General features: G+C 46.5%; 1 protein-coding gene across 1 annotated transcript in view; it reads right to left on the bottom strand.

Annotated features, from left to right (window-relative positions):
• The window catches only part of STAG3 (STAG3 cohesin complex component), a 39711-nt gene that overhangs the window by 11487 nt on the left and 16039 nt on the right, over positions 1-12185 (bottom strand). The window contains 3 exon segments of the mRNA XM_066624755.1: positions 23-179; positions 261-340; positions 1542-1640. Coding sequence (XP_066480852.1) covers positions 23-179; positions 261-340; positions 1542-1640 — 336 coding nt within the window.

The following is a 12185-nucleotide window of genomic DNA, read 5'->3' on the forward strand; positions in this document are numbered from 1 at the left end:
TGGAAGCCAAGGCAGGGTCTACATTCCTGCTTTGGATACTACGGGGTGCAAGCAGACAGGAGATCACTCACTTCTGGTACAGAAAGTCACCAGCAGCAGCAGCGAGAGGGCGGCTGGAAGCATACACCAGCTGAAAGACACGCTCACAGTCTGCGTCCGTGAGAACATCCTCCGTGTTTCTGCAGGAACAGGTTTCATTCCATGTGTCAGTTGCTAGAGGAGGACTAGCCTGACCACAGTTCTACCCTATCCGTACTTACTGGAGAATGAGAGTGAGGAGTCGGACAGCTTCCACTGCCACCTGGGGCTCCCTATCCAGCACCATGGACACCATCCGCTCCTGTAGGAAAGACAGGTTGAACTCATCAGTAACTATGGTTCTTGGAGCCCCACACTGGAAGGGCAAACGCCCATCAGAGTACACTGCACGCACAAAGCTTCATGATGCAGAATTAAATTGCAGGCTTCTTCTTTCTTTATTCCTTTAGCTGGCATTTGGGACAACAGGTCATCATCTAAGCCAAGCCGCTGCTGTAGGTGCCACAGGTTGCAGGCACCCGTTAGCTAAATATGTTCCTACTTAGGAATGTCTTATCATTTTGGCATGAACTAGTGCACTATTTCCCAAACTTTGTGTCACAACCCACCAGTGGGTTTTGGCCCACTTTTGGCCCACAAGGCCAGGAAGCTGCAGAACAAAATGGCACGTGACCCAGAGGTCACTTAAAACTTTTCAGGTATTTTAAAATCAAGTTTATTTTTAACTAAATAAAAAAACTTAAAAGAGGCTATGGGCCAGCTTTCCAGCTCTAATGTAAGCATGCCAACGAGGCATCCTCTACATTCTGTGGTAGTGGGGCAGTCAGAGGCCTCCTCAATGTAACGGAACATTTGTTCACTTACCTCGGGGATGTACTCCAGCTGCATCAGTACTGGAAAGCTGGATAGGATGGGGCCCTGTGTCAGCCAGATCAACATGAGAAACTTAAAAATTTTGGCTTGTGCAACTAACTCAACAGTCTTCATCTTCTTTTTCTTGTTCGTTCATAACCCAGATACAGAAAAAAAGCTTTCCTGCTTTCTCAGATCCTATGATTTCTCAATTTAGAATGAACTAGTCTAAAGAAGAAAATACAGTTTCTATACCAGCAGAAGAAGCTACTGGTGTCAAAAATTGGATTATTAAAGAGATAATCTAAATTTTGATGTAGAGGATGCCTCACTGTCTCAGAATGCAAGGACTTAAGTAACTTCTGCCAGTTTACTGGCTCTAAATTTCTTCAAAACTTCATCAGCAGACATATTTCTGAAACTGATTACAGGAGATGTTATGGAGGTCCTGTGTTTCCGACAGGCCAAGCAGAAACTGCTCACCTGAACCTGGTGTACCAAAGGTCTATATGACACCTCTTTCTTCTGCAGTCAAAGTTATTTGTGAAATGACAGGGAAAACATTTTTTTTCCTTGTTGTTGCTGTTGTTGTTAAGTGCAGAGGGAGATTCAAAGCACCCTGAGAAGTAGAATTAGAGATGGGCTCATACCTTAAAGCGGCTGGTGAAGAGTTCCATCTGGGCAGCTACCTCCCGGCTGCGATACAGCCCTTGCAGGGTGCACAGGCACTTTAGACGGACCTCCCTTTGCTGCAAGAGGGGGAGGGGAGGTAAGAGAGACTCAACTCCCAGCTGATCAATTTCTCCATTCCCAGAAAATCTCAAGCAGGAACAGCATGAGCAAATTTTGAGAGTCGGAGAAATGTACTCAGGAAACCTCAGAAGTGCTCAAACATGTAAATGCAACACAAAATACCAACAATAAAATCACAACGACCAATTTAAACCATCAAAAACCCAAAAGCTTTACAGAAAAATGAAAGTCAACACTTGCAGATGAGAAGACTGAGGCCCTGTCACCCCTTCCCAGGAAGAGAGTTCTGAAAAAATGCTGCCACCTGACAGCCCTGTTCCTGGCTCCCATCCAAAGAGAATGCAGCCCTCCGCAAGGTGATTCAGTCCCATGCCAGTGAGGGCCTCAAGCAGTCAAAACCAGCACTTTAAATTGTGTTGAAAGTAACCTGGCAACCAGCATAACTGACCAAAGTGGGAGCAGGTCATTCCCCACCTATGTCGTGATGCCCCAGCCAGAGAGCCCTGGCTTCTGCCCCATTAGGGGGTGGGGAGGAGGGAGGCAGAATCACCAGAATCGCGTTGCTATCAAGGGGTGTAGGGGCTTCCCTGAACTCACCACAGCCTGCAGCAGCCTTCTGGGGGTGCAGGGAGCCCCACACCAGACTCTGCAGGGCTCCCCAACATACAGAGACAGTGCAGATAATGATCACGACCCACGCCCGATTTGCAATCACAAAACTGGAAGTGAGCCACGATCATTATTTTGATTGTCTCAGCATGTTGGGGAGCCCTGAGGAGGCTGGCGTGGGGCACTCTGCACCCCTGGAAGACAGGTGCAGCCTATGGCAATGCAATTCTGGCGATCGTGTCACTGACTCACCCCTCCCCCGCAAGAATTTACAGTGGGGCTCAAACTCCCTGCAAGTTTGAGAACCGCTACACTAAGCATTTCAAGCCTGCCATTTGTTTGCCCATTCACTCAGCAATGGGGAAGTTATTTTGGAACACTTTACCATCTACTTTGGTTTTTACCACCAGAATAGTTTGGAACAGTGTTCTGTCGTCTGCAGTGGGTCCAGGGCCCACCGAGGCCAGGAAGCTGCAGGGTCAAATGGCACGTGAACGATAAGTCATGTTGCAGCAGCATATGACCCACTTCATTGGCCACATCGCACCACAGTTCGCAAACTATGTGTTGTGAGTGTGACCCTTGGGTGGATCACAACCCAATTTTTGAACCAGGAAGCTGCAAGGTTTGAGGTGACACACTGTGACATGGTCAGAGAGTGGGCCACATGCTGGTGCAACCTGCAAGCAACTTTTAGATTGCACATCATTTTACCCTGCAGCTTCCTGATTGCAGCAGGCCCACGACCCACCCCAAATCAGGTCACAACCCACAGTTTGAAAACTGCTGGTATGGGGTCATCTGAAGACTATCTCACTATTTATCCAAACTCCAAATCACATAAGAACAAGTTAAATAGCACCAGTCCCAAGACAGATCCTTGGGGAGCCCCACTCTACTCCCCCTTCATTGTGAAAACCACACTTACTACTCTCTGCTACCTTGTCTTTAACCAGTCACTGGTCCATAAAAGCAACTGTCCTCTTATTCTATGATTGCTGAGTTTACTGAAGATCCTTGATGAGATATTTTGTCAAAGCTCAGAGACTTTACAATCACTGTTTCTCATTGGTGCAACAGCAGTCACACCTCTCACTAGTTTCAGGATTAAATCTCCCCCTGGTTGGTTCCAAGACCAATTGTTCAAGAACCCAGCCATTTAATGTATCTAGAATCTTTTTCTAGACATTTTCTTTCTTTGTCAGGGCCTGAACATTAATTGGCTTGGTCTATACAAGGAAAATTGAAGTCATCCATGACTATAACATTCTCTTTATAAATCCAAGAGGCATCCCTTTCTCCACATCAGGATTCTCCTCAGCATTTTCATCAGGAGTAGGTAGCCAGTACTACATTATTATCTAGGCCTGGTATTCCCATCAACAATTATTCTGTTGAGGAGAATCAATTTGACTTGTTAACGTCACTCCCAATATGCCCTTACTAGTTCTTTCTAGAAGTTTTACCTAACAGATTTTCCATTTTTGCCACTGGCAATAAGAAATTTGAATTTGGTTCAAAATTAGAGAACAATGAGGTTTGGAGACTGGGTACATAAACAGGTCCCAGATCTATCATCCCGCTCTCTAGTGCAAGATAATCCCTTATTTTGATAAGTGGACATATATGAGTACTTCAAAAACTGAAAAGGTAAAAGCATCTTTGGGATATAAGACCTAATAAGAACACAAGAAGATCCCCGCTGGAACAAGTCAAAGCCCATTTAGTCCAGCTTCCTGTATCTCACAGTGGCCCACCAAATGCTTCAAGACAAGACACAACCTGCATCCTGGTGTCTTCCCTTGCATCTGGCAACCAGAGGCAGCCTACATCTAAAACCAAGAGCCTGCACATCCCTACCATGACTTGTAACCCGTAATGAACTTTTCCTGCAGAAATTTGTCCAATCCCCTCTTAAAGGCATCTAGGCAAGATGCCATTACAACTTCTTGTGGCAAGGAGTTCCCACAGACTACCGTAATTACATACTGGGAAAAGAAAGACCTACATGATAAAATAATTACTGGGATCCAAAGAGAAACTTAATCCAGCATCCTATAACATTAATCTCAAACACATCCAAAAAGATAGAAGTTTCTCAGCTGGATAATTTATGTTGGACTCTTTGTGTAAAATGGAAGGTTTACATACAGCATGAGGAAAAGACTTTGGTAAAAACATCTCACTAGAAATATGGAACTCTCTCCAGAACAAAATTACAGGTTGTGCCTCATTATCCACTGGGGTTCTGTTCCGGGACCTTCAGTGGATACCAAATCAACGGAAAAATAGCTATAAAGACCCACTTCTGGGTATTTTGCTCCTCCAGAATGCATTGGTATAGATGGTATACTGCATGCAGCCACTAGATGGGTACATAATGGAATCTATTGGAATGAAATTATAATTATTTAACCGCATGAAGGTGGGAAATTAGATTTTGGTGGGTTTTTTCCTTGTTACAAGCCATTTAAAAGTGGTCCTCGGTATCAGTGGTGAGTCAAATCATTGGATACCAAATTAGTATTAAGCCCATGATGGATTAAGCCCATCAACAGCCTTCTGTCTTCCTGAGCTTTTGTAATCTTACCTGGGAAGACCAGCCCCCCTTTCAATCAGGAAGGAGGGAGGGAGGAGGAGCTAGCTAGGGGTATAAAGCTAGTGCTTGCCACCGCGTGAGCCTCTCTACAGAAGTGCGCGCAGCCTCTGAGACACCAAGTGCCTCTGGGAACAAAGTGCCAGGTAAGGCACCGCGAGTTTAGCATCTGGGCGAGGAGAAGGCAAGTGGACCTCTGAGTTTTGGAGAAGGAGGATGAGAAGGAGAAGGTAAGTGTACTCTTTCTAACTCTTTGTCTTTCTAACTCCTTGACTTCTAACTTTAAATCAACATTGAAATTTAGCTTTACCTAAGCTAGCACCTAATCTAACCTAAGGGAGGGAATCTAAGGTCCAGCAAGTTGGGGCACAGGAGCTAGGTGAGGGCAATAAAAATAAATACGTAGGCATGTACATAGCTCTGCTCTGAGCAGGAGCAGAGTCCTACTTGTGAGTAAGAGCCCAAGGGTCAGGCACTTGGAAAAATAAATAAAACAGAAGAGGATAAAGTGGAAAGCAAGTTTTTCTACTTTGTTTTAAATTAATCCTATACTTAACCCAAGTTAAACTTAATCTAAGTTAGAACATAATCTAAACAGTTCAGTAAATTGGGACACAGGATCTAGGTGAGAGCAATAAATAAATAAACAAACTCAAATAAAAACTAGCTTGAGGTTAAAAAACAGTCCCGCCTAAGAGAACTGAAATAGGAGGGTAAGAACCTAGGAAGGGGCAGTTCCCAACCAGATAGGGCAATTTAGCATAGTCATTGACCTTTAGGAGGTGATAAGAGCACCATTAGGCTAATCCAAGCAACCCATTCAGGGGCCTGCAGAGTGGATTAAGCCCATCAACAGCCTTTTGTCTTCCTAAACTTTTGTAATCTCACCTGGGAAGACCAGCCCCCCTTTCAATCAGCAAAGAGGGAGGGAGGAGGAGCTAGCTAGGGGTATAAAGCTAGTGCCTGCCACCGCGTGAGCCTCGCTGCAGAAGCGCACGTGGCCTCTGGGACGCCACATGCCTCTGGGAACGAAGTGCCAGGTAAGGCACTGTGAGTTTAGCATCTGGGTGAGTTCAGCAGCAGGGTGAGGAGGCCAGGGCCCCAGCCAACGCCCTTCTCTTCCCTTGAGAAGATGGCTGCTAACCAGTGTAGAGTGTTTTAAGTACCCCTAAATAAAAACAACAAAAAAAGTTATGCAGTCAGACAGCCAGCAGCAGGGCAGGGGCTATCCAGTGTTTTGCATTGAGTTTAACATGTATGACTATATGCCTCTGGGGCATAAGTCATGGGAGTGCAAGAAGCTCCAGGGATTCAGGGAACGCCATCTGCTCCCTTGAAGCCTTGGTGGCCGACCTGGAGAAGCAGAGGCAGGCAGAGAAGGACCATGGGGAGACTTCCGGGGACGATCAGGCTTCGTTCCAAGCTCAGGCGTGCAGCTCCTCAGCTGCCCGGGTGGGAAGTCTCGGGGCTGGAGGACGTCATCCTGGGGAGGAGGGGAAAAATCCCCAAGGGAGGAGCCCTTCTCCAGGGGATGGGCCCGTATCTGAACGCACTCAGGATACTCCTTGGCAGGAGGGAGGTCGGGGGCTTCTTGTAGTGGGGGATTCGATTATTAGAAACATAGAGAGGGGGGTTTGCGATGGATGTGAAGACCGCATGGCGACTTGCCTGCCTGGTGCGAAGGTTGCGGACATCACTTCTCGTCTAGACAGGTTGGTAGACGGTGCTGGGGAGGAGGCAGCGGTTGTGGTGCATGTCGGTACCAACGACGTGGGCAAGTGTAGCCCAGAGGTCCTGGAGGCCAAATTTAGGCTATTAGGTAGGAGGTTGAAAGCCAGGACCTCAAAGGTAGCATTCTCTGAAGTGCTACCTGTTCCACGCACAGGGCCAGCTAGGCAGGTGGACATCAGGGGTTTCAATGCGTGGATGAGATGGTGGTGTAGGGAGGAGGGGTTTAGATTCGTTAGGCACTGGGGAACGTTTTGGGACAAGCGGGGCCTGTACAAGAGGGACAGGCTTCACTTGAACCAGAATGGAAACAGACTGCTGGCGCATAACATTAAAAAGGTGGCAGAGCAGCTTCTAAACTGATCCCTGGGGGAAGGCTGACAGGAGCCAAGGGGCATCTGGTTCAGGACTCCTCATCCCTATGGGAAGAGGATGGGGAGGTTAGAGAACAACAAGACAAAGGCAGAGTAGGAGAAGAAATTGGGAATGGTAACGTGATGGGATGTGATAGACAGTTTGGCACAATGAGAGGATGCGGAGACAAAGGAGAAATAAGCAGCCCATCCTGGGGCATTCCACATACAAATGCTTTTATGCAAATGCCCGAAGTCTCCAAGCAAAGATGGGAGAACTGGAACATCTGGTGACTAGGGAAAATACTGACATAGTGGGCAAAACGGAAACCTGGTAGAATGCGGAGAATCAGTGGGATACCGCATTCCCGGGCTATAAACTCTACAGGAGGGACAGGCAGGGGCGTGTTGGAAGTGGGGTGGCCCTTTATGTTAAGGGATAGAATCCAGCAAAGTAGAGATTGAAGGTGGGTCCGACTCCACCGTAGAATCTCTGTGGGTTAAATTACCAGGCTTGTGCAGCGATGTAATGCTGGGGGCATACTACCGTCCTCTAGACCAGAAATCGGAAGGGGACCTTGAAATGAGGAAACAGATCAGGGAGGTGACAAGGAGGGTCAGGGTTGTAATCATGGGGGACTTCAATTATCCTCATATTGACTGGATCAATTTGTGTTCTGGTTACGAAAAGGAGACCGGATTCCTTGACATGCTAAATGACTGTGCTTTAGAGCAGCTAGTCGTGGAGCCCACCAGAGGACAGGGGACTCTGGATTTAATATTGTGCGGTACTCAGGACCTGGTTAGAGATGTCAATGTTACGGAACCATTGGAGAACAGTGATCGTGCTGCGATCCGTTTTGACATGCACGTCGGGGAAAGAATACTGGGCAAATCTCTCACAAAAACCCTTGACTTCCGACGAGTGGACTTCCCTCAAATGAGGAGGCTGGTTAGAAGGAGGTTGAAAGGGAAGGTAAAAAGAGTCCAAACTCTCCAGAGTGCATGGAGGCTGCTTAAAACAACAGTAATAGAGGCCCAGCAGAGGTGTATACCGCAAAGAAAGAAGGGTTCCACTAAATCCAGGAGGGTGCCCGCATGGCTAACCAGCCAAGTTAGAGAGGCTGTGAAGGGCAAGGAAGCTTCCTTCCGTAAATGGAAGTCTTGCCCTAATGAGGAGAGTAAAAAGGAACATAAACTGTGGCAAAAGAAATGTAAGAAGGTGATACGGGAGGCCAAGCGAGACTATGAGGAACGCATGGCCAGCAACATTAAGGGGAATAATAAAAGCTTCTTCAAATATGTTAGAAGCAGGAAACCCGCCAGAGAAGCGGTTGGCCCTCTGGTTGGTGAGGGAGGGAAAGGGGAGATAAAAGGAGACTTGGAGATGGCAGAGAAATTAAATGAGTTCCTTGCATCTGTCTTCAGGGCAGAAGACCTTGGGCAGATACCGCTGCCCGAACGGCCCCTCCTGACCAAGGAATTAAGTCAGATAGAGGTTGAAAGAGAAGATGTTTCAGGCCTCATTGATAAATTAAAGATCAATAAGTCACCGGGCCCTGATGGCATCCACCCTAAAGTTATTAAGGAATTGAAGAATGAAGTTGCTGATCTCTTGACTAAAATATGCAACTTGTCCCTCAAAACGGCCATGGTGCCAGAAGATTGGAGGATAGCAAATGTCACACCAATCTTTAAAAAGGGAAAGAGGGGGGACCCGGGAATCTATAGGCCAGTCAGCCTAACATCTATACCGGGTAAGATGGTGGAATGCCTCATCAAAGATAGAGTCTCAAAACACATAGACAAACAGGCCTTGCTGAGGGAGAATAAACCTGGCTTCTGTAAGGGTAAGTCCTGCCTCACAAACCTTTTAGAATTCTTTGAAAAGGTCAACAGGCACGTGGATGTGGGAGAACCCGTGGACATTATATATCTGGACTTTCAGAAGGTGTTCGACACGGTCCCTCACCAAAGGCTACTGAAAAAACTCCACAGTCAGGGAATTAGAGGACAAGTCTTCTCCTGGATTGAGACCTGGTTGAAGACCAGGAAACAGAGAGTGGGTATCAATGGGCAATTTTCATAATGGAGAGAGGTGAAAAGCAGTGTGCCCCAAGGATCTGTCCTGGGACCGGTGCTTTTCAACCTCTTCATAAATGACCTGGAGACAGGGGTGAGCAGTGAGGTGGCTAAGTCTGCAGACGACACCAAACTTTTCCAAGTGGTGAAGACCAGAAGTGATTGTGAGGAGCTCCAGAAGGATCTCTCCAAACTGGCAGAATGGGCAGCAAAATGGCAGATGCACTTCAGTGTCAATAAGTGTAAAGTCATGCACATTGGGGCAAAAAATCAAAACTTCACATATAGGCTGATGGGTTCTGAGCTGTCTGTGACAGATCAGGAGAGAGATCTTGGGGTGGTGGTGGACAGGTTGATGAAGGCGTCAACCCAATGTGCGGCAGCAATGAAGAAGGCCAATTCTATGCTTGGGATCATTAACAGTTAATATTATAATGCTGTTGTACAAATCGATGGTAAGGCCACACATGGAATATTGTGTCCGGTTCTGGTCGCCGCATCTCAAAAAAGGCACAGTGGAAATGGAAAAGGTGGAAAAGAGAGCGACTAAGATGATTACTGGGCTGGGGCACCTTCCTTAAGAGGAAAGGCTACAGCGTTTGGGCCTCTTCAGCCTAGAAAAGAGGCTCCTGAGGGGGGACATGATTGAGACATACAAAATTATGCAGGGGATGGACAGAAAGATGCTCTTTACACTCTCACATAACACCAGAACCAGGGGACATCCACTAAAATTAAGTGCTGGGAGAGTTAGAACAGACAAAAGAAAATATTTCTTTACTCAGCATGTGGTCGGTCTGTGGAACTCCTTGCTGCAGGATGTGGTGACTGCATCAGGCCTGGGTGCCTTTAAAATGGGTGCCTTTAAAAGGGGATTGGACAAGTTTCTGGAGGAAAAATCCATTATGGGTTACAAGCCATGATGTGTATTTGTGCAACCTCCTGATTTTAGAAATGGGCTATATATATATATATATATAGGGCAGGAGGTCTGGTCTAGAGGGTAGGGCCTCAGTCTGCCTGAAGATAGCATCCACAAGGGCACCGTGCGACCTTGAAGCAGATGACAAGCTGAAGCCGAGCTATTCCATCTGCTCTGAGCGTGGGAGGATGGAGGCCAGAATGCGAAGCCAGATCGGAATGAAACACCTGAATGTAGTGGTTCTTGAAAGAAAGAACCTTCTTTCAAATTGTAAAAATCCCTATTTAATAAGGGATTTAAATAAAGCCTGCCTGTGTAAACCGCCTTGAATAAAGTCTTGAATAAAGACCAAGAATGGCGGTATATAAATACCTGATTATGATTATGATTATCAGAAGCAAGGGAGGGCACCAGAATGCAGGTCTCTTGTTATCTGGTGTGCTCCCTGGGGCATTTGGTGGGCCGCTGTGAGATACAGGAAGCTGGACTAGATGGGCCTCTGGCCTGATCCAGTGGGGCTGTTCTTATGTTCAGGGCAGCCATCTGGGAAAACCATCCCTCCCAGCAAGAGCTCAGGACCTTGGAGATTCTTACTTAAAATTGAATCACTGTAGTGCCTGTAAATGATCAGATGTGGCTATCCACTGAATTATCCATGAATGTAGATCAAGCTGACAGAGTCAAATATAAACAGTTTATTAAGAACCTACAGAGAAAGGAATAAAGCATAATGGGAAAGGGGGATAGAGGAAAAATACAGCAGGCGAACTGATGGAAAATGCCTGAATCTGCCTGTGAGAAAGAGCTTGATCAAACTGGATGTGATAACTCCTACTCCCAGCAGAGGGACACAGACCCAGCAGAACAGAGAGACTTCATTTCAGAGTCCAGCCAGCTGTTGGTGGATATCTTCGCTTCAGCTGCCAACACGCTTCCACAGTTCTTTGCCAGGTTTTAGTGCAAGAAAGCTGAGGAATTGTTCATTGGTGATGAGGGCTACTCTGTGTTTCCAGCAACTGCTGTTCTTGCTTAATGTTGTGGAAGATCAGAAGGATACTGGTGGAGGTCATTCTGACTGTGTATTTCTGATCTTGCAGAGCTTGGCCAGATGGTTATGGCACACTTGTGAACTCTGCTGCCAGCATCAGATGTACTCAAAGCCTACTTGTGCTCCCTGCCTCAGCCTGCCTTAAACTCACTGCTAGGGCTCTGGACACCATTGTGGTTTCCAGATGAGGCTGTACATCACAAATTTACCTGGGCACTAGGAAATCTTTTATGTTGTGGTGCAGGAACCGAGGCAAGCATGAGTAGACGGTGAAGGTGGGTCGTGTAGTATGGGCTGGACTTAGAGTCTGTGACTAAATCTCCTGGCATGACGACTGGCAACAGTTTCTGTCTGAGCTGGCTAGAAGGCTTTGTTGATTACTCTTTGATCTGTTGAGAGATTCCTTTGAAGAGCTTCTCCTTGCAAGCCCGCACAGAATTCAAGTGCTGTTGATTTTGTAAATTGCAATTCTATAAAAGAAAGGGCCCAATCCTATCCAACTTTCCAGTGCTGTTGCAGCCATGTCAGCAGGGCATGTGCTGCATTCTGCAGTGGGGGCGGGCAGTCATGGAAGCCTCCTCAAGATAAAGGAACATTTGTTTACTTACCTCACTCAGGGTTCCATTGTTGCTGCACCAGCCCTGGAAAGTAGAATAGAATGGGGCCTGAAAAGTAGCAACCGTTGGAGAGAACCATCTTAACCCTTGAATGGGAGCATCCAAGATACCATAATTGGAAGATGACCTGTGGTATGATGCCATGGAAGTGTTTTCAGCTAAGAAAGTTCATGCACAACTTCTGTGTATCTGGTATCTTATTGGTTTGTGGCTGCAAATGCAATCAGACTATATACCCTCTCTTTGTGATTATGTCAGTATCAGCCTGGGTTCATTTCTCTATTCCAGTTAATTTCCAAACTCTTTGAAGCCATGAAGAAATTGATAACTTCCCCACCCAATTCAGTGCTTGGTTGTCTACATTCCTTCCGCAGTGAGTAGCAAGGATATCCAGTGTTTATCCAGGAGCAAGTCATTTGTCGTGTCATAGATCATTAACAGGGCCAAAAAGAGTTTGGTGTAATTATCTGGTGTGTAATTTTAAAAAAAATCTGTGAAGACATCTCAGACCAAAACCTTGCCTTTTCTGGGTAGTCTCACCACATGTGGGAAAAAAGAACCATTATGTCCACGTTTGTGCCAGCAA

This window comes from Tiliqua scincoides, chromosome 4, assembly GCF_035046505.1.
Source record: "Tiliqua scincoides isolate rTilSci1 chromosome 4, rTilSci1.hap2, whole genome shotgun sequence".
NCBI classification, from domain to species: Eukaryota; Metazoa; Chordata; class Lepidosauria; order Squamata; family Scincidae; genus Tiliqua; species Tiliqua scincoides.